Raw genomic sequence first — 26,139 nt, forward strand, 5'->3', positions numbered from 1 at the left:
CAGACCGCTCATCTATTTTTATTTTTAAAGGTGTAGAACCTATCTCAATTTTAATCACAAAGGAGGGAGGGGTGGAGAGGGGTGTATAGTGTGGGGGTATGGTCATTTATTACATTATCTTCCAAAAATGCAAAAAAAAATATTTATTTTTTTTTTGGGGGGGGGGGAGTCTTGGGTGGGATGGTTGGACGGTATTTCAAAAATAAAAATTTGTGTTTTTTAACCGTGTTTGAAAAAAAAACAAGAGATGTGCTCGTCAGAAACACAAAGCCCCCTATTGTGCGGCTTTGACATTATTATTTTTTTACTTTGACCTTGAAGGATGACCTTGACCTTGAACTTCCACCACTCAAAATGTCCAGCTTTATGAGAACGCCGCTTTGAAATATATTTTTTTGACCTTTGACCTTGAAGGATGACCTTGACCTTCAACCACTCAAAATGTGCAGCTTCATGATAACGCTGCGCTGATTTTTTTTTACCTTTCACCTTGAAGGATGACCTTGACCTTAAACTTCCACCACTCAAAATGTGCAGCTTCATGATAACGCCGCTTTGATTGATTTTTACCTTTCACCTTGAAGGATGACCTTGACCTTGAAGGATGACCTTGACCTTGAACTTCCACCACTCAAAATGTGCAGCATCATGAGAACGCCGCTTTGAATTTTTTTATATTGTTTTTGTCCTTGAAGGATGACCTAGACATTGAACTTCCACCACTCAAAATGTGCAGCTTCATGAGATACACATGCATGCCAAATATCAAGTTGCTATCTTCAACATTAAACAAGTTATGGCCAATGTTAAAGTTTTCGGACGGACTAACGCCATATATTTGACATTTGACCTTGAAGGATGACCTTGACCTTCACCTTTCACCACTCAAAATGATCAGCTCCATGAGATACACATGCATGCCAAATATCAAGTTGCTATCTTCAATATTGAAAAAGTTATGGCCAATGTTAAAGTTTTCGGACGGACAGACGCCATAAATTTGACATTTGACCTTGAAGGATGACCTTGACCTTTCACCACTCAAAATGTGCAGCTCCATGAGATACAGTTCAACTGCTGTATGCCACCCTACTGGGGGCATAAAAATTCTTTTTTTGGGGTGGGGGTGGGGGGGTATAGTGTGAGGGTGTGGTGATCATTTATTAGATGATCTTTAAAAAAAACAAGATGTGTTTGTGAAACACAATGTCCCCCTATATGATGTTTGACCTTGTAGGATGACCTTGACCCTTCACCACTCGAAATGTGCAGCTCCTTGAGATACACACGCATTTCACATATAAAATTGCTAGCTTCAATATTGCAGAAGTGACATTACATGCACAATTTTGTCCCATATATTTGACCTTGACCTTTCACCACTCAAAATGTGCAGCTCCATGAGATACACATGCATGCCAAATATCAAGTTGCTATCTTCAATATCGCAAAAGTATTCATAAAATAAGCGATTTGGGCCACATATATTTGACCTCTGACCTTGAAGAATGACCTTGACCTTTCACCACTCAAAATGTGCAGCTCCATGAGATACACATGCATGCCAAATATCAAGTTGCTATCTTCAATATCGCAAAAGTATTCATAAAATAAGCGATTTGGGCAACATATATTTGACCTCTGACCTTGAAGGATGACCTTGACCTTTCACCACTCAAAATGTGCAGCTCCATGAGATACGCATGCATGCCAAATATCAAGTTGCTATCTTCAATATTGAAAAAGTATTCATAAAATGAGCGATTTTGGCCACATATATTTGACCTCTGACCTTGAAGGATGACCTTGACCTTTCACCACTCAAAATGTGCAGCTTCATGAGATACACATGCATGCCAAATATGAAGTTGCTATCTTCAATATAGCAAAAGTTATTGCAAAATGTTAAAGTTGGCGCAAACAGACAGACAGACAGACCAACCAACCAACAGACAGGGCAAAAACAATATGTCCCCCACTATAGTGACATAAAAATTAGGGGGGGGGGATGAGGGGGGATTCGGGGGGCGTGGGGGATGGTTTGGGTGGAGTCTTTTGTGGTATGTCAGGTAAGAGTTGTTTTGTCAAAGTATCAATCAAATCTAATCATAAATAAAGAAGTTATGGCAATTTTAGCAAAATTTAATAATTTGACCTTGAGAGTCAAGGTCATTCAAAGGTCAAGGTAAAATTCAACTTGCCAGGTACAGTACCCTCATGATAGCATGAAAGTATTTGAAGTTTGAAAGCAATAGCATTGATACTTTAGAAGTAAAGTGGATCTAAACACAAAATGTAACCATATATTCAAAGTTACTATGTCAAAAAAGGGCCATAATTCCGTAAAAATGACAACCAGAGTTATTCAACTTGTCCTTTACTGTCCCCTTATGATAGTTTGCGAGTGTTCCAAGTATGAAAACAATATCTATGAAACTTTAGGGGTAAAGTGGACCAAAACAAAAAACTTAACCAAATTTTCAAGTATAAATGGCCCATAATTCCGTCAAAATGCCAGTCAGAGTTAAATAACTTTGCCTGCACAGTCCCTTTACGATAGTTAGTAAGTGTTGCAAGTATTAAAGCAATAGCTTTGATACTTTAGGAAAAAAGAGGACCTAACCACACAAAACTTAACCAAATTTTAAATTTTCTAAGTATAAAAAGGGCACATAATTCTGTCAAAATGCCAGTCAAGAGTTAAATAACTTTTCCTGCACAGTCCCCTTATAATAGTAAGTGTTGCAAGTATGAAAGCAATAGCTTTGATACTTACGGAATAAAATGGACCTAAACACAAAACTTAACCAAAATTTTCAATTTTCTAAGTATAAAAAGGGCACATAATTCTGTCAAAATGCAAGCCAGAGTTATCTTACTTTGCCTTCCCAGTCTCCTTATGATAGTAAGTAAGTGTACAAAGTTTGAATGCAATAGCATTGATGCTTTATGAGAAAAGTGGACCTAAACGCAAAACTTAACTGGACGCCGACGCCAAGGTGATGACAAAAGCTTCTTTTTTTTTCAAAAAATAGATGAGCTAATATTTTTTTTTCAAATAATAGATGAGCTAAAAATAGCCGTATATTTTTTTTCAACCCAATTTGTGTATAAATTCCACAAGTCATTAGTTTCATGTGATAGATTCGTTATTTCCAATGTATGTAAATATATCAAATAAGATTTAGTTATACAAATTACGATCCTTAATAATATCGTTTAATAGATTTCACCACTCTCGATATAATATACATATTCTAACCACAGGTTGTGTTTATGTGTATGTTAAATTGACTTTTTATGTCATATAATGTTAATGTTTGCATTTACGTGACAGAAAATTTAATGTGTATAATTGAGTTTGAAGACGAAGTATTATTGTATTAGTCTGAATAAACTGATTGTCTAACATGTTACCGGTCGCCGTAGCCTAGTGGATAAGGCGTCCGCCTTGGGATAGGGAGGTCGAAGGTTCGAGCCCCATGGGAAGCCTTTGTCGAAGGATGGATGTTTGTCATGGGACTCGTTTCAATATGGCCAGCTCGTGAGCCGCGAGCGTTAAACATGAATGGTTACCAACTTCTATCCGCCTGGCATAGTGATAGGAGTTGGGAGGTACATGGTATACATGTGTCTCATAAGCCAAAACTGGCTGGCCCTTTCAATAGGGGTGACACTATAATAAAACAAGAGATGTGTTTGTCAGAAACACAATGCCCCCTATTGCGCCGCTTTGAAGCCATAAATGTGACCTTTGACCTTGAAGGATGACCTTAACCTTTCACCACTCAAAACGTGCAGTTCCATAAGATACACATGCATTCCAAATATCAAGTTGCTATCTTCAATATTAAACAAGAGCACCGCCTTGCGGGTGCAGACCGCTCATCTATTTTTCTTTTAAAGGTGAAGAGACCTATCTCAATACTTCAATCACAAAGGAGGGAGGGGTGGGGTGGAGAGGGGTGTATAGTGTGGGTTGTGGTCATTTATTACATTATATTCCATTTTATTAGTGGGATGGTTGGACGGTATTTCAAACATAAAATAATAAAAAAATATTTTGTTTTTGTAACCATGTTTAAAAAAAAATGGGGGGGGGGGGGGGTATTGTGTGAGGGTGTTGTCATTTATTAGATGATCTTAAAAAAAATGAACAAAACAAATTTTTTTGGGGGGGGATTCTGGGGTGGGGGGGCGTGGGGGATGGTTTGGGTGGAGTCAATTGTGGTATGTCATGTAAGAGTTGTTATGTCAAAGTATCAATCAAATCTTATCATAAATAAAGAAGTTATGGCAATTTCAGCAAATTTAATAATTTTACCTTGGTCATTTAAAGGTCAAGGTAAAATTCAACTTGCAAGGTACAGTACCCTCATGATAGCATGAAAGTATTTGAAGTTTGAAAGCAATACCCTTGATACTTTAGAAGTAAAGTGGATCTAAACGCAAAATGTAACCATATATTCAAAGTTACGAAGTCAAAAAAGGGCCATAATTCCATCAAAATGACAACCAGAGTTATGCAACTTGTCATGTACTGTCCCCTTATGATAGTTTTCGAATGTGCCAAGTATGAAAGCAATATCTATGATACATTAGGAGTAAAGTGGACCAAAACACAAAACTTAAATCAAATTTTCAATTTCTAAATATAAAGGGCCCATAATTCTGTCAAAATGCCAGTCAGAGTTACATAACTTTGCATGTACAGTCCCCTTAAGATAGTTAGTAAGTGCTGCAAGTATAAAAGCAATAGCTTTGATACTTCAGGAATACAGTGGACCTAAACACAAAACTTAACCATATTTTAAATTTTCTAAGTATAAAAAGGGCACATAATTCTGACAAAATGCAAGTCAGAGTAACATAACTTTGCCTGCACAGTCCCCTTATGATAGTAAGTGTTGCAAGTATGAAAGAAATAGCTTTGATACTTAAGGAATAAAATGGACCTAACACAAAACTTAACCAAATTTCAATTTTCTAAGTATAAAAAGGGCACATAATTATGTCAAAATGCAAGCCAGAGTTATCTAACTTTGCCTGCCCAGTCCCCTCATGATAGTAAGTAAGTGTACCAAGTTTGAATGCAATAGCATTGATACTTTCTGAGAAAAGTGAACCTAAACACAAAACTTAACTGGACGCCGACGCCAAGGTGATGACAATAGCTTTTTTTTCAAAAGATAGATGAGCTAAAAAGAAAAATACAATGATATTTGACCTTTGACCTTGAAGGATGACCTTGACTTTTCACCACTCAAAATGAGCAGCTGCATGAGATACACATGCATGAAGTTGCTATCTTCAATATTGCAAAAGTTATAAAACTTTAACAAAGGTTAAAGTTTTGGGACACACACATGCAATGACTGACTAACACAATGACAGACAGACAGGCCAAAAACAATAAACCCCCGATCTTTCGAACCGGGGGCATAAAAAGACCTTTTGTTACATTAAATTTGTCTGCCCATTACGCTCTCACACATATCCAGATCTGGTTTTCTTGTGCTTAATGTGCATATGGAGGAGTACGAACAATGTTTACACGAACTTCAACACGTTGTGGTCTGCGGGATTCGATGTGTTACGTATTTTGGGAATTAATAAACATTTGATCAGTTTTCAGCTGATATTATTGGTTCTCGATGAGATAGAAGTGTAAATCTGTCATCCGAGCAATCAATGATGCGCAGTAACCAGGTATTAGTACATAGTTTTAGTGTATGTTAGATTGAGTTCATTACTATTTTATGATTTTCAGTGAAAGTTAATATTTTAAGATTGTGACATTTTCTGACTTCTTTATATTATTCTTTTTTATGAGTGATTTTGCTCGCTTTAATATTTCATCGAATCGCGGATCAATCACAGACATTTAGACAATAATCAAGGATTGGCAATCCAGCTTGCATATACTAGTTGTTAGTTGGTTTTAGCCGTTTCTAGTTTTAGTCATATTGTGGCGGTACGTTAACCTACTCACACTTTTCCTCGGTAAGTTGGTTTACCAGTACTAAGTGCACGTCATTATGCTGTTGGTTTACCAGTACTAAGTGCACGTCATTATGCTAGTAACTCATAACTGATAACTTGTATCAGAAGGGGTGAATGGCCATGGTTCTGATATCAGGACATATCCAATCCCCAACCAAGTTAGTAATGGGGTCGGGAAATAAAACCCCATCCTCGAACTTGTAGTCAAGGGCTCTACTATCCTAACGTGCTCAGTTATGCAACAATGTTCTACCTAACCGTTTAGGAACCCCCTGTGTACAAATTTTCAATCCGAATAATTTATATCAGAACTAAGTTTTTTTTGTTCACTTGTCTTTATCCAACTGTTGTTATGCATTAATTACAAGGATCCAGTTGCTATGAGCACTCTTGACTGATTCAGCTAACAGCTAACGATTCTAGACCGAGTGCCTAATTCAACAATTGATTTATTGTTATTAAAAATGAAATTCTATGGTATATCTGATCAGTCTTTGAATCTTATTGAAAGTTATTTAACTAATAGGAAACAATGTGTTAAGATAGGAAATATATGTAGTAACTATCAAGGTATCATAAAAGGTGTTCCACAAGGTTCCATACTTGGACCTATTCTTTTCAACATATTCATTAATGACATATTTTATTTTATTAACAAAAGCCAATTATACAACTATGCAGATGACAATACTCTTTCTTACTCTGGTTCCTGTGTTACAGATTTAGTTAGTACATTAGAAACAGATAGCTTAACTCTTATACATGTAGACTGGTTCTCAAAAAATCATATGCAGGCAAACCCAGAGAAATTTCAGGCAATAGCTCTTGGTAAGAAAACCCACCAGCAGAAAATTAACTTTAACTAAAATAACATGTTAAGATGAAGTGAAATTACTTGATGAAAATCTAGATTTTATGTTAAATTTCAATTCTCATGTTTCAAGTATTTGTAAGAAAGCTTCTAGACAGCTGCATGAATTGAAACGGATATGTATACATCTGAATAGATTAAGCAGACTCAATATATATTACTCTTTTGTTTTGTCAAACTTTAACTAGTGTCCTCTGACTTGGCACTTTACCAATGAATCTAATACTAGAAAGATAGAGAAGATAGTTAGGTATGCTGCTGCCAAACTATGGAATGACTTTCCGGAAAACTTTTGGAAAGCATACTCTTTTAACCATTTCCGATCTCTAGTAAATACTTGGCATGGAGACAACTGCTCTTGTTCCTCGTGCGATGTCACATAATTGTCGTTTCAATAGCCATGGCAGCGATATACCTGGATTTCTGTCATTTCGTTATTTTGCCATGTTATGTTGCCAGCTTTCCTATGTTATTTTGTTATCTGTTGCTCTATTTTATAGTTCATAGATAGGTTAGCAAAGTCTAGAAAGATTAGTTGCATGCTCATAATAGCTTATTTGTCTGCAATGCTTACATGCTTTACATGTGCTTGATTTTATGTGCTAAATACTAGTCTATCATATGCGCTAAGTCATACTTGTACTAGTCTATGTCTATTTTGAATGTCCGGTTTTAACAATGTGCTGTCCTTGCTTAAAGTGCGTAAATTTAATTAATGTATACTCTGTCATGTGAGGTACCTGCTGCTAAGTTCCTCACAAATCTAATTTGTGGGGATAGTCAATCTCTTACTACATTTTTTACTTGTCGCACTGTTGTGTCCAATTCGTCTTTCAGTGATTTTTACTCTCTTTCTTTTATGGCGATTTTAGACATTTAGTCAAGATCAGCAGCTACATCACAAGTTTTAACTCTGTAATACTTGTAGATCAGGTTTTATATGTTTAATGTATCTATATCCTACCTAGTACCTTACCTCTTTGATGTACTACAATAGCATTTTACTAACATATTATATTATATATATATATATATATAATATATATATATATATAATATAGTATGTGATAATACATGCATTATTTAGTTTGTTTGTCTTAACATTATCTTATCAGTGATCTTAACATGCTTTATGTGTATGAATTTACATGTACCCGTAAGTCAGTTTAAAAAGCTCATTAGAGCTTATGTTACCTGTTTGTGTATCCGACTTTGTAAATGAAATTTACTTGACTTGACTTCAACACTCCATTTTTAAACTACCAGTTTTAATGTTTAAGATTAAAATTCAGTATATAAAAAAATAATTATTAAAATTATTAAAAACTCTGCAAGTGAAATTTATAATAATCTTTGTACCCCAAAAGCTGTTAGCATACATAATTATTTCATTTGTTGCCAACTGAGACCAGATGCATTTAACATTAATATTTACACTGAGGAATTTTTGAAACGATTTCTGATCCCTATATAATTGAGTACACACTGAATTACGTTATGTATCGCACAACAAAATATGACAGAACACTGGATTTCTTGCTTTTTTTTCTTGTTTCAGTAGACAGTCAACATAACGAATGTACAGATAATCTGTTGGACTATGCGAAAAAAAGATGACAAAACACTGGTTTTCTTTGCACCTCTTTTTTCTTGTTTTTAGTAGTGAGTCTACATAAAGAGCGCACAAGTACAGCTTATCGGTTGGACTTGGCAACACGCTCCAGCTCGTCCTTCTTCTTGATAGCATGCGAGTTGGACGAGCCCTGAAAGTAGATACATGAGGGAATATAAGCCATGCTCTGTGAAAACTTGGCTTAATGCATGTGTGGCGTGTCTAACCTGGAATAGCCTGCACAGTTCACACAGACTAATCAGGGGTAACACTTTCTGCTTTAACTAGAGTTGAACGAGCCATAAAAGTAGATACATATAAAGGGAATGTAGGCCTTGTTCTGAGAAAAAAATGGGCTTAGTGCATATGATTATAGTGTCGTCCCAAATTCAGGGACAACACTTTCATCACTTAAAGAATTTATTTTTTTAAGGAATTTATTGATTAAAGGAAGTCTATTTTGAACGAAAATCCTGTTTAGTAGGAAATGTCTGACTGCACATGCTTATCTAGGATGAAACTTTACGCACATGCATTTAGCCCAGTTTTACCAGAATGTGACTGGAATAATCAGTGCTCACTCACTGCTTTGGGAATGATACCAGTACATGTCAAATACGGTTAATCAACACAGTTTTTACCACAATATCCTTTTTATAATTCCATCAATCCCTGCCAAAAATGATGTACCAAGAGAGAAATGATGGCCTTTTAGCCATTCAAGTCCTTAGTACCGCAAATGACCAAGACTTGACTTAGTTTTTTCCCCACTTGACCGAAATTCAAACATGCAATTGATATTGTGAAGATAAATATTCTAACCATGTTTTATTGAGTGTGTCTTAAATGTGGCTTTTTCAAGTTGTAACATGTTTTTTCTAAGAATTCACAAGGTGACCAACTTATTGTTTTGCATACATGAACCAAAATGTAACTTTGACCAGATATAATCAGTTAACATTCAGATCAAGTTTCAGCAAGATTGAGTCAGAAATGTGTCGTTTAGAGCAGTGACAATTTTGTTTACATACTTTGGATCTAGCTTTTGACAAACATGACCATGAATGACGAAAAAAGAAAAGTTCTAAAATACCGTATTTTTTAAAATTATTAGTTTATATTGATTAAAATATCATGACTGGTAGTGCTGCAACAATACGCCAAAAACCGTATTGCAATGTATTGTCAGTTCAAAAACCCTTATTGCAATATATCGCAATATATTGCTAACTTGTACCAGAATTATAACTCGCCAATTACCTGATAATCCCGTATATTCCAGTTTTAAAGCAAATTCTGGTAAATATTTACTATAAATGTGCCCAAGAATAACAAGAAACACAAACATTCGCAAATTTTCTTCAGTATCAAAAACATTATGGCATTTGTTACTTTTTAAAGATGTGATGAAATAACGACCAACCGGGACGTTTTTGTTTTCACTGAACACGCCTAATTCGCCTGACGTAATGTTCCCGTTTTTATACAACACAAAATGCACCCATACTTTCCATGCGACGTTTTACATGTCTGCATAATTTTCGCGCACTTTTTATTGAGACAAAGGATAAAGCACTTTTTATTTGACGCTATTTTTTATTGTCCCGTAAGCATTAAAATTTGGAAGCGTGTTTCCGAAATTCGGATTACAAATTAAAAATGCTAAATTCAGAATCAAACGAAACATTTACAGTTGTGCGCAATTAATTTAACGATAATCTGTTCAAAAGCATCGAACGAATGCTCCCATGTAATAACGCTTCTCTGTATAATACACTTTTTAGAATGCTATTTTTACATAAAAATTTATTTACACCGCTTTGCTTTGTTTACCTTGATATCATTATTTCGGATGGCTTTTCTGGACGAAATGTGAATGAATTTTTGTAAATTTTTCGTACCGGTATGATGAAAATCGTATCGCAATACAATATGCTGATTGCGATATATACCGATATATTGTTTGCAGCACTAATGACTGGTATATTACATTAATAAAAAAAGTTGTGAAGTTTTCATAATGTCATATATTCGGTAATAAAATTTTACTGGGTATGTGTACCAGGTAACTACCATTTAACTATAAATAACGCAAGTAGATTAATCATCATCGTCACGTGGTAAACCCAGGAATGCAAATTGTGCACGCATAGTGAATTATATATATTTTATAAATAAAAAAGGAATAAAATTGTCACAAAACCAGGTTTTCAACTCAAATTGTAACCTTTACCTTGGAGATATCGACGTAAATCTTTCGCGCGACACACCGTCCAATGATGGTGAACAAACGTGCCAAATGATTATAAAATCTCACAATGATTGACATAGTTATGGCCTGGACAAGCTCATTTATGGCCATTTTTTACCTTTGAACTCAAAGTGTGACCTTGAAGATATTGACATAATTCTTTCGTGCGACACGATCGATTGACGGTGAACAATTGTGCCAAATGATTTTAAAATCACACAATGAACGACATAGTTATGGCCCGGACAAGCTTGTTCCGCCCGCCGACATTCGCCCATCTAATAGTCAGTTTTTCCTTCGAAAAACCTGATTAATGACCAGTCTACTTGCTATATTTATAGTGTGTATATCTTTATGTCATCTTTTTTCGCGATGTACTTTCGATTTCATATCGCAAAATTTCATTCCTGAATATACTAAAAATATGAACTTTTTTCAAGTAATGTAATATACCAGACGTGAAATTTTAATCAATTTAAACTAATAAATGTAAACAAGAGCACTGCATAGCGGGTGCCAACGCTCGCCTGCGGTTGCAGTTTTGAATAAATGAAAGCTTGTAAAAAGTTTTCTATTAGAGGTCACAGTGACCTTGACCTTGATTTAGTGAACCAAAAATGGGTGTGGCGTGTAGAACTCATCAATGTGCAGCTACATATGAAGTTTCAAAGTTGTAGGTGGAAGCACTTAGATTTTAGAGCCAATATAAAGGTTTTAGCACGGCGGACGACCAGATGGCTATGACAATACATTCAGGTTTTCTCAGAAAACAGCGGAACTAAAAACTAAACGGTTATTATGAGAAAATGTCCAAATCCAAGAACTTCCCCAAAAATCAATGGACAAGAATGAAACTTGCACTTCATATGTAGGTAATGGAGGTATACTAACACACTAAATATCAGGTCAATATATGAAAGCGTAAAGGAAAAAAGTCCGGAAAATGGAATGCCAGACGGACAGTGTGACTGCTTTAAGCCACACTACAACAAAAGATGTGTTTGTCAGAAACACAATGCCCCATACTTCGCCACCTTGAAATAAAATTTCAACCAAGGCTTGTGGTTTAAAGAAATCATAGCCAGAGTTGATCATGTATCTATGGACATAAGTCCAAAGGTCTGTAATGAACATCAAAGAAATTATAATTATATTATTTAAAAAAAACTTTGACAAGTCCATCATTTGAGTTATAAATAATCAAAATAATAAATCTGTATAGTAACTTTAAAAAAAACTTCAATTCTTGGTAAGGAAATATATATGAGATTTATAATTACATAAATTACTTCCCTTGAAAATAATTGTCTCTAACAAATCTCTATTTTTAGTAACAAATAATTAAAAGCCACTACCGTGACTGTGATTGACCACTCCAAATGTGCAGCTCCATGAGATACACATGCATGCCAAATATATAAAGTGGCTATGTTCAATATTGTATAAATATCTCCCTTTTTAAAGCTTATTACTTCCCTTAAATTTGTATTTTTACCGTAGACCGTAAAGGATGACCTTGACTTTTTACCACAATGTGTTTGTCAGAAACACAATGCCGCCTACTGCACTGCTTTGATTTATTTAACAAAAAATATACATGGGCAGGTCAGGTAACTATGTCCATTTAAAACTGATTACTTCCCTTGACTTTGTTTTTTCCACCCTGGAAGGATGATGTTCACCTTGAAATTTTACCACTCAAAATGTGCAGCTCCATGAGATACACATACATGCCAAATATCAAGGTGCTATCTTCAATATTTAAAAAGTTATGGCAAATGTTAGGGTTTTAGCACGACGCCTATGGCGAACGATGAGCTGGCTATGACAATAGCTCAAACGACGAGCTGACTATGACAATAGCTCGGGTTTTCTCCGAAAACAGCCTCGCTAAAAATACAGTATTTTAGAACTTTTCTTTTTTTGTCATTCGTGGTTGACGGTCCCTTTAAACATTATAGACCATGAAATAACATAAGCTGTGATAATACAGCTAAGTGGTGTGCCTTTGACTTCTGTTTTTTCGCAAACCTTCTGTAATTTGTACAGGAAAATCACATTAAGTTTAACACTAAATGTCAATGGTTATATAATATGAACTTTTCACATGCTCAATGTACAACGCGAGTTTTGTGACTTGGACCCTTTCATTCACCTATATTGGAGTTGTATCTCTAAATTATATTTTCATTATCAGTGATTTTTTTTGCTTTTATTTGTTACAGCCTGTGCCATTTGGATTGGGAAAATTAGCGCGATAAACCATGAAATTGGGAAAAATAGCGTGATATAACATGAAATTGGGAAACATAAAGCATTATAAATATTATTATACGTAACAGAATTAAAATTGTTTTTAAGTGCATGTTTGACAGCAATTTTAAATTTATAAAGTGCTGCTTTAATGTCTTCTTACAATGAAGACAATATTATATTAATATCCTTCCCCATGCATATTAAACTTGCAATAATATATAGATTCTTAAATACACCATTTAATTATAACCCCTTTAGAGTATTAATTTAATTCAGTATTTTTTTAACTATACTTCATATGGGGAAAACATTAACAAATATATACAAACACGCTTTAGTGTTCTTGTTGTGCAGGGTTTTTTTCCCACTTTTTGGGAAGATAGCCCATGGCTTTGGAATTGGGAATTTTATCGGCATTTTCATGAAATTGGGAAAATAAATTCATTAGCCTTTTATTTCCGCACGAAAAGTCCACTGATTAGGGAAATACTAAATTTTACATAACTCTTAATAATCATTCAAATTAAAAGAACAAAATCATATAATACTTTGTTAGTTGTAATTGAATTAAAATTGAGATAAAATACGCATTAGACACTTCTCAAAAAAAAAAAAAAAAATTTTTTTGAAATTGGGAATTTTTTGCCACATTTTGGGAAAAAAGTATACTTTTTGGGATTGGGAACATAGCCGAATTTCGGCTATAAAATCGGGCCAAAAAAACCCTGAATTTATCATCATGGCAGTATTGACAAGCTATCAGAGAGACAGGAAACAGTATCAAAGACTTGCACTAACAATGGGAAAAAGGGGTTTAATGCATACGCGTATGAGCAGTATGCACATTCTTATCAGGGACGAAACATTCCGCATAACCAGGATTTTCGTAAGAATGGACTTCCTTTAACAAACTAAATGCAATAAACGCAGAAATATTTGGCTCTGATTAGCCTGTGCCGACGAAAAGCATTAATGCCTGTTTTCACAGATCAAGATTTATATGCTAACTACATAAACGAATATGGTGTATTTCAATGCTAATCCTGAACACGTCCCCACCTTGGCAGCGTTGATGAGCTCGTCAGCCAGACACTCGGCGATGGACTTGATGTTCCTGAAGGAAGCCTCACGGGTGCCTGTACACAGCAGCCAGATGGCCTGGTTGACACGACGCAGGGGCGACACGTCCACAGCCTGGCGCCTCACTGTACCCGCACGACCGATACGGGTCGAGTCCTCACGTGGGCCGCTGTTGATGATGGCCGTCACACATACTTGAAGTGGGTTCTGAAACAGGAATGAACAATAGATATTTGTGACATTCTTTATATATTAACAGAAGCACGAACCAACATGGGAGGCAACTTGTGATGTGACAAATTGCTAGTAAACAAAAAGTTGCACTTTATTATCTCGCTTGACATGGTTCTTAATAACTTTTAAAACCTCTTTTATGATATGCATAAATCTTTCAGAACATTCAATGCCATTTTGCATGCAAGCTATTTAGAAAATAAAAATTGTAAACCCAAAGTTCGGAGTGTTTTTTACGCGGTTATAGACAGTGTTCCAGTCTGAAATCAATGAAATACTACTTTTAAATCATTTACCATATGTATTGGTATTCAACAAGAAAGTGGTAGAATATTTGTGGAAAACTTAAGATACTTTATTAGAACTTGTCTCTGCTACAAAATTATGACTGGTTGACAAAATGAGAATAAAAATCATACATTTATCAACCAGTAATAGTCAGTAACTTACACAAACATCTTTGGGCACAACCATCCTGTTTTGCGGAAATTGCGACATATTATTTTTCAGAAACCGACAATCAGTAATGTCCGTAACCACTAGGAAAATTTCAGCAGAAACGTTTTTGATAATATTCTTACTTTTTCCTCAAATATTCTTCCACCCATTTGTTGTATACCAAACCACAACTGATTTAAAAGTAATATTTCCTTGATTTTGGAAAGGAACACAGTCTAAAACTGCTTAAAAATAAGCCTCAAGACTCAACTTGAGTGCATACAATATTAAAACTAGAGATGTGTTTGCCCCCTACTACGCCACTTTGAATAATTTTTTTGACCTTGGACCTAGAAGAATGACCTTGACCTTTCACCACTCAAAATTTGCCGCTCCATGAGATACACATGCATGCCAAATATCAAGTTGCTATCTTCAATATTGGAAAGTTATAGGCAGTGTTATAGTTTCCGGACGGACGGACTGACAGACAGTTCAAATGCTATATGCCACCCTACTGGGTGCATAAAAATATCCTATTTCAGTTTATCCTTCTATCCGATATAATAATTTCATCAATTCCTATAGCTCGGTCTCCCACCTATTTTGGAAATTAATAAACATGTCTGATAAAACTTGAATAACTTTTTATTTAGAAACTTTTATCACACAAATGTTTGAGTTTTTGTTAATGTCAATGTTATATAGTTTGAAAGATTACGCATGTCATACAAAATTTCAATAATGTAAAAAATTCCTCTTTCATCAGTATGTTGGTTTAATTAGTCAATTACAATATCACTTCACAATAACACAAACTCAGAGCGAGTGAAGAAAAAGGATAGAACATCGCACAAAGTTTTGACCAACAAAGGTAGACAAAAACGGCAAGCACTTACAAAGCACAGGTGGTGTTTTACATCAAAGTTTGTGTATTATGGACATTGACATTGACCAAGGCTTTTGACCTAAAAATCAAGTAAGGATTTGTAGGTCAAAAATTTGTAAAGATGGGTGGAAAAGATATGGGCTGCAGATCCACCAACTGACTGACAGGTCCATTGAGGTGCAAAGCAACATAGCCAAGCTTTATGAAAGTGGCATAACAAAATAATAGCTAATGGGTGTCCCCTCTAACTAATGAAAATATGCATTTAACGCACTGAACATAATTCTCTATTCCGTCTCATACCTCGCCTGTAAGAAGGTGGATGATCTCAAAGGCGTGCTTGACGATACGCACGGTCATCAGCTTCTTGCCGTTGTTCCTGCCATGCATCATCAGAGAGTTGCAAATGCGCTCCACAATTGGGCACTGTGCCTTGCGGAACCTTTTCACCTGGTAACGGCCAGATGAGTGTGGGAGATACTTGGCAAACTTCTCCTTCACAGCAATGTAGTCCTGAATTGATGCAGTTGTCTATGTGTTATATTCACATTTCTTTTATTCAGTACAACTGTTCATGTAACTTTATTTTAGTAATGACCTTCCATTGCCAAAATAGTTCTAAATTATTGTAAACTGGAAGTGCTTTACTACTAATCATGATATTATTTTCTTATTGACTACTTTCATGGAAATCATTATTTTTGTTAATACCACTTTAGTTATTGAAGATGAGCTTTCACATCAATTTTGTTTCAAACAAGATTCCTGTGCACTCAGTTAAATGACAGACCAAGGTGTTGCACTATTACCTGGAAGCATCAATTGCCTACAAAATTTAAACTAATTAAAACAGTGAAGAAAATATTATATAAACGTAATGCAAGTTCCAACAAGGTATGTGTTTGTCAGAAACACTATGTCCCCATTTGTGCCACTTTGAAGCTATACATTTGACCTTTGACCTTGAAGGATGACCTTGACCTTTCACCACTCAAAATGTGCAGCTCCATGAGATACACATGCATGCCAAATATAAAGTTGCTATCTTCAACATTGCAAAAGTTATTGCAAATGTTAAAGTTGGGGCAAACAAACAAACAAACACACAAACCAACAGACAGGGCAAGAACAATATGTCCCCCACTATAGTGGTGGGGGACATACAAATTATAGAATGGTGAAAAGCACCCACTGTGAGACTTATGTCGCTGACTTGAACATCTTCAGTGGACCACTTTCCAAAGAGCTTGATTTCTGGCAATTCTGCCACAACGGGCGCTGCTTCATCCCAGTTCTCCATTGTCTGCACAGAAAATTCAGTCTAGATGAATTTACAACATGTTCTTTTAAACACAAATAGATAATAGATCACACAGCACCCTTTTTGCATATCATATTTGGGTCTCTTTTTTCCCCCTTATACCCGAAAACAAATATTGAATAAACGTTGGAGGCCCTGGAAAAAAATCGCCATAATCAGGGGTTCGGCTGTCCATCGCCATTGGCGCCATTTATTGGCGCCAAATGGCGCTATTTTTTTTTAAGTGGCTCCAATTTTTTTAAAGTGGCGAATTTAAAAAAATTGGTAAAATCCTATCCGAAAATGTACTGCGAGTCCAAAAGCACGCGACCGAGCATAAGCGGCCAGCGTTTGTCAGTTGTAAATATTGATTTACGACGATGTAAGCGACCTACAGTGTAGAGTGCACTGAAATCATGGAAGCGTTAAAGTGTTACAGTCGGTGTTTTTACTGCTATTGTCAAGTTTTATGGGGGTTATTATCAGATTAACGGTTCTTTTATGATAAAGAACACTCAATTATGTAACACTTAGGACAAACTGGCACAAGATCCATGATTATAACGATATATAAGGCGGTTACTCTTTAATCAATACCATGGTAAGTGTATTGTTATTTACACATTAGTTAAAGATAGTTAATATTTTTCACAGTTTATGTTGATGACTTTCGTATATAAAGACACATATATGATTACATATTCACAAGCAATCATGGCTTTTCATGACTTCTTTAATCCTCTAAAGCGTGCTTTAGAAATTGAAACAAATGAAAGCAATGAAAATCCTTCAAAATTGCAAAAACATGATAATTCTGTAGCAAAGCGAAAATTCAATGATAGCTGGAAGTCAGAATTCCCTTTCATTTCATATGATGTGAAAACAAAGTCAATGTTTTGTAACTACTGTGTTAAAAGCCAGTTCAAAAAATTGCATTTACATTCGGTTGTAAAAGGAGTCCTTAACTAAGCATGTAAAAACAAAGGGTATGTTTGTGTGTGGTTGCAAATTGTTTAGTTTAAAGTGCATATTCACATTGCTTCCCAGCTGTATTGTTTGTATTGAAATTTGATTATACAGTATGGAAATAATAAATGTTAACATTATTAGAAAAGTTTGGTTATATGTGATTGTTTATCATGTGCAAACCAATGTTTTTATGTATAAATAAAGCTTATTAAGACTTATGAAGTTACTTATTATTATTTATGTATTTACATACATTTAAAAGTAATAATATAGTCAATGACATTGATGTTGTAAGGTTTCTTAGACGATTGTCATAATTAATAAGGTCAGAATCAATAACTGACAGTTTCGCGCCACGAAAAAGTGGCAACAACTTTTTTTGGGCCAGTGGAACCCCTGCATAATAATGGCAAGTGAAATTACAGTACCATTCATAGTTAACCCTGTGCTTTTAAAGGGAATGTCAACCACGAATGACAAAATAAGAAAAGTTCTAAAATACCGTATTTGTTTACAATTATAAGTTTATATTGATGAAAATTTCACGACTGGTATATTATATTACTTGAAAAAAGTTCATATTTTCAGTATATTCGGTAATAAAATTTCGCAAGGGACTACCCTACGGGCGACTAGAGCGATAATTTCGCTCTAAAGCCTATCATATCGCCCTACTAGTCCAGAAAAGCGAAGATCAAGTCCCCCAATTTTTTAAGTAAACAAGACCGGAAAAGCGAAAATCAAGCTGCCCGATTATTTGTGCTAACACGTGCTACCGCCCGCAGGCGATTAGCATGTTAATTGTTTGTTGTTTATCTAACGGTTACACAATTTACCTCCCGCAAGGATCATTAATTGACCGTGACAAAGAAGTCCCTCAATATTGGTTGCTATAACAACACACTCGTGCCACTTCGCGCGTGCCGTAAGTTGTCTAATGATAACGTGATAATTGATTGACCATCCGATAATTGCAGGTTTTTTGGCAGACGGCAGTCAGTTAAATCGCGATGTGAAATCGAAAGTACATGGCGAAAATAGATGACATAACGATATACACACTATTAATAACGCAAGTAGATTGATCATTTTATATATAAAATATATACAATTCACTACACATGCACAATTTGCATTCCTGGGTTTACCACGTGACCATGATCATCAATCTACTGGCGTTATTTATAGTTAACTGGTATGGTTACCTGGTAGACATACCCAGTAAAAAAAATTACCAAATATACTGAAAATATGAAAAATTAACAAATTTTGTCAAGTTATGTAATATACCAGTTGAGATATTTTAATCCATATAAACTAATAATTGTAAAAAAAAACGGTATTTTACAACTTTTCTTTTCTTCGTCGTCGTGGTTGACAGTCCCTTTAATGTATCTTTGTAATTCTTTCGTTCGCTCTTTTCACCATATTGGAAAACTGTGGTAATTATGCCGGTATAAAAGTGGTGCAACACACCGATCGTTTGCACATTCCAGTTTTTTTCATTCAAAATTGGGGAAATAATTTATTTTTGGTTTCCAAAAAAAAAAAAATATATATTTATTCAGTGTTTTTTCACCTATAGGAAATGGTGGCGGGACCTGTCCAAAGGGGAAAAATGCACTGTTTTTTAGGAAAAGGAGAAAATTAAAAATTCATTATTTTATATGTAATGATATTGATTATATGAATTCACGTGTATGTTTGAATGTTATATTCACAGCTGAATGTCTCTCATCTTTTTCTAAAATATATATCAATGATTTTTTCAACATTAGTTTCAGACAGTTCAGCCTTCATGCAGTCTCAGTTTTCCTAGCCATTTTGAGTCTAATTCTAATTTTTTTTATAAATAAAATGGCAAATTTGAGCATTTTTTTTAACAATAAATTGAAACAAATTGGATTGTTTTTATCAACAAATATTGACACAATATTTTGGGGGAAAATACAATTCATGTGAAAAACCCACTGATTTGTGAAAAACTACTTTAATATAACTCTTTCAAATAATTCAAAACCTAGGCTTGGCAAAATTGCCAGTCCGCCGGTTCTGACCGGCAGATTTCCATCTGGTCCGGCAGGTTTAACAAGAATGTCGGTCCTGGCGACCGGCAAAATGTGAAATGAATGCAAACAAATAATTTTTTTTTTCAAAGTTGAAAATTTCAAGAGCAAACCCGTTACTACATCATGCATTAAAATGAAACCGCTCATTGTTTTGATGTTTGCAATAAGTTTGTTGGGTACAATAAGCAAATCCAACTGGTTACACGACCCCTACTTCAAACTCAGTCGCAAAATCAGCAACTGCGTTCTAACAAAAAAGATCTTGATAGCTTTGACATATTTTTTGAGTAGATAAGGAAATTTAAAATATGAATTTCTTTAAGAAGCATGGCTTTTAAAAGGTTGTTTATTTAATATCAACAATGTTCTAGTGATATCTTTATAACATGTACTCGTCATAGGTCTCCAAAAATGTCATCGTTTTAAATTCTACATGTTAGTGTCCGTTAACCGCAATTGTATTTTCGATACTTCTTGTTACTTTAGTTTACGTTGTTATAATCCCTTACTTCAAAAAGGAGATTGATAAACTGTGTGACACTGAAGAAGATATGGAAATTGAAAAGTATTGTCCAGACTATCAAGACAAATGGATTAACACAGAAAAACTGTTATCTTATTAGGATAAAGCATGGGCAGTGGCTTGTTGAGCAAAAATAAAGGGTTTATGTTATTGTACATATTTGTGTTGTTTTTTTTCGACCCGGCTAAATTTCTCCGGACCGGCACATTTGCTGAAATGCCTGTCCTGATGACCAGCAGATTTTTTCCAATTTTGCCAAGCCTGAAAACCATATTAATTATAGTTATATACTTTTTTTTAAACTTCTGGGTGGGATTCAGGGGGTTTTCACCACTGTCTGCGCCTCAGGAAAACGAATGCATTCCCAATCAAATCTAGATGACATTTTTCCCCAATTACAATAAAGAAGCTTTCTTTCAAAGAAGTTTACAAACACTAATGACAATTAGAGCGACTTCCTTCTATCTATTACGATCTATAACATGCGTTTTAACGACTCAGCAAAAAATATATTCTTTATTTTGTATGTTATAATAAATATTCCTATAAATTAATATTGTGTTTGTTTTTATTTGTCAGTTAATTAAAATGCTTATTTAAGTCGAAGATGTTTTTGTTGTAAAGCTGTTAACGTGCACGTAATCCTATTATCATGAAGCTGGAAATTTGAAAAAAACTCCTTACATGTGGTATTTTATCATGGCCTGTCATCTAGCTATAGCAATATGTCAATGACAAGGTGTAAAACTGACCACTTCTTGCTGTTTTGGTTATCAAAGTGAAAGTACATGGCAGACTCTATGGATAAAAAAATAACAACACAAAATGGATTTGACGATGAGTGGAAAGTGTTGAATAATTGTGAATTAAGAGGAAGTTCACGGTAAGCAGTGTTCCTAGTTTCTTTCACAGGCCTCTTGATTATTAAACCATGGGTTGATGTAGGCACAGATACTTGAATTTTTTTTTTGTTCCTTATATATATATATAATAAGAGTAAATGCATCCAACGATGATTTCACAGGTGTATTGAATAACACAATGCAACAGCATAAATGATCAAACAAAGCACACATATGTCATTGTGGTTGCCAGCAAGAAGCGTCCATCTATGATAAAACACCTTTTATTTGATGAAAATCGTCCAAGTATGTCCAAAACAGCCAAAAGTTTCACAAGTAGCACCCCAAAATGAAAGTGTGTAATTCCGAACGTCCAGCTGTCAGTAATGAATGAAGGCGATTTTCGGTCGATTGTTCACACTTAAACAAGAACTTTGCTATACACTCCATGTACGTTTGTCATTTTCTCAGTTTGCCATCGAACTACGTGGTTCTTTGGTAAGGGCACAACCAAAATACTCCGAAAAAGTAGAAAATACATAAAATATTATTTTTATATTCAAACTGAATCGATTTTATTGATGGAACGCAGTAAATTTTTATTTTGTTATTGATTGGTTGAATAAGTCGTCAATTATAGAACAAGTTTACCAATTTTATTTTCAACCAATGGAAATGTCTTCTGTCCGTAACACCGATTTCTGCCTCAATATGATGGACGTGAAAGTGTTAGTACACTAAATGTGTTGTTTCTTCTGAATTTCCGACTTTTTACCGTTCAACTTAAGGACGCCGCAGTTCGAAGGCAAACTTAGTTAATGAAAAACATTCGTGGACTTATAGCAATGTTCTTATTTTATTGTGACAAATCAACCAAAAATCGCCTTAATTCATTACTGACAGTTGGACGTCCGGAATTACACACATTGATTTTGGGGTCATATTCGTGAAACATTTAGCTGTTTTGGACATACTTGGTGGGCTTTCATCAAATAAAGGTGTTTATCATAGATGGACCCTTCCTGCTGGCAACCACAACTACACATGTGTGCATTGTTTGATCGTTTATGCTGTTGCATTGTGTTATTCAATACACCTGTGAAATCATCGTTGGGATACCTTTACTCTTATAATATATACAAGAACCAATTTTTTTTTCCAAGTACCTGTGAATGTAGGGTACCCTGTCTTTCCAGTTATTTCCCTTGTTTACTGGAAAATGGGCAGGGCCAGGGTCGGCTGCGTTTCCTTCCTGTTCTCCATTTACTATATAAGGGTATATTTTTGTATTATTTAGCCATCAGATAACAGGCTTTTTCCGCCCTATGCCACGGGTCCGAAATTCGGCCCCATTCCCAATGCAAATCTGGTTGTCTTTTTCCCAATTGAAAAAAAAATTCCCAATTCCAAAAAAAAAAATATTTTTTTTTTTTTTTTTTTAACCTTAAAATATATGAGTTAACCTGATCCAGTGTAGAAAATAGAAAGTACTGCATAATTAAATTATTTTTTGCCTTGAATTTGTTTTTAAAACTGTAAAATATGTTAATGATTATATAAGACTTTCCTTATTTTACTAAAAATCCGGCGCTTCGCGCGATTTTTTTCACCTAAAAAAAGGTCAGGCCTTTTCCCCAAATTCAGATTAAAAAACCTGCACTTATTACACATGTTCATAATATTTTGTTAAATTTTAATAATAAGTTATCAAAATAGTCGTTATTTACCAGTTAACGGCTTCTTTGAAATATAAGAAACACTTTTTACATGCGATAATTTTTCCCAATTGAGCCAATTTTGCGATTAATTTATTTCCCAAAATGGTGGTTTTCACGACGCGAAATTCCCAAAATTCCAGTGTGGCGTTTTCCCAAAATGGAGCGGAAAAAGCCTGGATAAGCTTTATGGATAGAAATTCAAACTCCTGTGGTAGTTGCAATATTTCAACTATCAGCTTTATAACCCAATGGTTAGCTGATAGTTGCAATGCGCCAGCTCTTGCCCATGGGTGCAAAATTTAATCAACAATGCAATGGTTAAGGAACACTTAAACTGCAAGATCTTATCAAGGTTTACCTGTCTAAACAACAAACTCATACGAATGGTACCATTAAAACAATAAATATTTGCTTTTTTATTGACTTAGTGTTGCTTTCGTACGCTGTATCCGCCATATTGGAAAATTGACCCAATATTGGTTAGGTCGCAGTACACCAATATTTTGCATGTCGGGTTATGTGTTGGCAGGGGTTTTTCTGCCTACTTTGGGAAAAAGAGTCTGACCAAATTGGGAATTTTTTATCGACAAAATTGCCCATTTTGGGAATTTTTGTATCATGAAAAGGCTCATTTTGGGGAAAAAAAAGAGAATTAATCATGCTTAAATAAGTCTGTGGTTTAACAATTTTCTTTATATAAACACATGCAAAACAAACATTGCCCAAACACAAGTTACAGCAACATTTTTGGCTGAGCTAAAATAGAGCCATGGGTATTTCATTTCATACTTTAATGTATTAAATGACGATTGAACTACAACTTTCTTACAAGGCTCTGAGCATTCAGTTGCCGATTTTGTGATTGACGGCCCTGGTATTACTTCTGTTGCTGTTACATTTTGCTGCCTATCGTCCGAGCCTGTCTGTTCAGGGTTACTCGCGGCAGTAATTTCGCAAGTTTCCGAGTTTTGAAAACTAAATGATATCGTAACACATCCTTTAGCCTTTATTTTTCGTGTTTTTTTATTGTAATATTTACTATTGTGCGAAGCCATGATTGAAAATAAGCGTCTACAGATATGGTATAGAATGTGTATTGTGCGGCTCTATATACTCTTTTGTATAATGCGCAACAGTTCGAACGTCATCGCTTAGCGTAAATGCATCCGGCAAATACACCAAAAAAATCTGTGTCACTAAAGGTTTTATTACGTCGCGAATGAAGGGAAGTCACTCTTTTGATATAAATTATGTTTACTTTTTACGATTTTTGGAAGATTTTATTTTTTCGAATTGGGAAAAATGCAATCAAAATTCAATTGGGAACGGGTCCGTTTGCTTTGGGAATGCCTCCTTTTCCCAGAGGCGCAGACAGTGCTGAAAAAACCCTGGTTGGAGCCTACAAAGTCGATAACGATGTGATATTCGATACAGCATACACTGTTTCAAATTTAAACATAAAACATGTCAGCGAAGAAAGTGTGTTGGCAAACTCTCACAGTGTCTTTGTATCAATGAGGACTCAAACTTTTTTTTTAAAAGAGCAAAATCGAAGCAAGTCGTGTTTTTATATAGGATGCATGCAAAGGATGACATCCGTAGGTTGCCTTTCAGGTAAATTTAACATGTTTATGGAGTTTATGCATTATTTTCCTCAATTTGTCTCGAACGACGTCTGTTTAGTGAAGCGCACGGATTTTCTGCGCTGAACTGCACTCATGTTTATGAAGGGGTGCATATGGACTGCCATAGCCACCATAGCAAAAATTATCAAAGGCTCTGTCAGTCCGTTTATATGGACTACTCCTGTGATTGAAGTAAAATTTTGAAATGCAATAAACTTGATTTTCCTCACGTAGGTCGTGTTTGAATTTATTTTCAATGGTAAGTGTTACAAAAAATCCGTTCTTGAGGTAAACAATTTCAAAAGGATCCATAACCAGAGACACAAGATATGTCATATGAAGGAATAGTAGATCTACAATAATTATTTCTGAAGACATTTATCAGCGAACACGACACATAAGTTCATTGTCATGCATTTATTTTATAACTGCGCCCATGAATAACCATAATTAATTAATTAAAGCAGTGGAATAACTTAATCAGGCGATACCAAAACAAATATTTTATGAACAGCAAAATGTATGTACCGACGATTTCACGCCCGGAAGTAAAAGAGAATGGGGACCACATTTTCCGCTGGGAGACGTTTTCTGAAAAACCACTACCCTACTGTTGCAAGGTTAAGATACACTAACTATTTCGTAAACACAGGGACCTATACAAACAAGGTCCCTGGTAAACACGATATCTGCTGATGTCGACTACCGGTAGATATAAATTAGATATAAATTGTATAAAGAAGCATTAATTTAGGATAAGATGACTTTAATTTCTAGATATTTAGATATTCTCACGGTACAACAACCTGGTACGGTATTGCATATGCGAAAAACTAATTCTACAGCAAAAGACGACAAGTTGGCCTGTAGTCTATGAAAACGGACCAAACTGACCTTTGAACAAAGGGACTGTTCTATAAGTAAGTACTGTACCAACTACTACTGAAGTGACTACTACTACTAAAGCTACTACATTTCTAAAACGACGTCAACTACTGAAGCAATGACAAGTACTAAAGCAATTACAGTTACAGAAGCAATTACAACTATAAAGCAACTACAACTACTGAAGCAGATACAAATACTGAAGCAACTTCAACTACTGAAACAAAAACAAAAACTGAAGCCACTGCAAGTACTGAATCAATAACTGCTGAAAAAAACTACTGAAACAATTCCAACAAATGGAGAAATTACAGCTACTGAATCGGCTTCAACTACTTCAGCAAATACAACTACTAATCAATTGGTGCTTTAAGAGGTAACTCGGGTTATCCGAAAATTCCTGTAAAGCTTTAAAGCTGTGGGCGCTTATCAAAACGTTTCTACTATTCACTATTGATGAGTGTTTTATTTTCATATATAAGATCTTCATGTTCACATGGTTTGTTATTTATAGTACAGCGTGGTATAATAACTATTACATGTGTACCCCTCCCACTCGAAGAAAAATGTACAA

The 26,139-nt window shown here is 35.0% G+C and overlaps 1 protein-coding gene across 1 annotated transcript; it reads right to left on the reverse strand.

Annotated features, from left to right (window-relative positions):
- Window positions 1-8,406: 8,406 nt before the first annotated feature.
- On the reverse strand, window positions 8,407-25,250 carry LOC127837430 (40S ribosomal protein S5). The gene is made up of 5 exons (XM_052364501.1): window positions 25,209-25,250; window positions 16,827-16,937; window positions 15,938-16,147; window positions 14,053-14,280; window positions 8,407-8,637 (listed from the first exon to the last, which is right to left on the reverse strand). Exons 2-5 carry the CDS (start codon window positions 16,932-16,934, stop codon window positions 8,569-8,571), a joined length of 615 nt encoding a protein of 204 aa, XP_052220461.1. The 5' UTR covers window positions 16,935-16,937; window positions 25,209-25,250; the 3' UTR covers window positions 8,407-8,568.
- Between the last annotated feature and the right edge of the window lie 889 nt (window positions 25,251-26,139).

The sequence above is a fragment of the Dreissena polymorpha genome, chromosome 7, assembly GCF_020536995.1.
Source record: "Dreissena polymorpha isolate Duluth1 chromosome 7, UMN_Dpol_1.0, whole genome shotgun sequence".
Taxonomy (NCBI): Eukaryota; Metazoa; Mollusca; class Bivalvia; order Myida; family Dreissenidae; genus Dreissena; species Dreissena polymorpha.

Coding starts and splice junctions, on each gene's coding strand:
- LOC127837430 (XM_052364501.1), bottom strand. CDS start 16,934: ATGGAGAACTGGGATGAAGCAGCGCCCGTTGTGGCAGAATTGCCAGAA. Junction 16,148..16,826: donor TCAGCGACATAAGTCTCACA/GTGGGTGCTTTT, acceptor GCATCAATTCAG/GACTACATTGCTGTGAAGGA. Junction 8,638..14,052: donor AGCTCATCAACGCTGCCAAG/GTGGGGACGTGT, acceptor ATCTACTTTCAG/GGCTCGTCCAACTCGCATGC.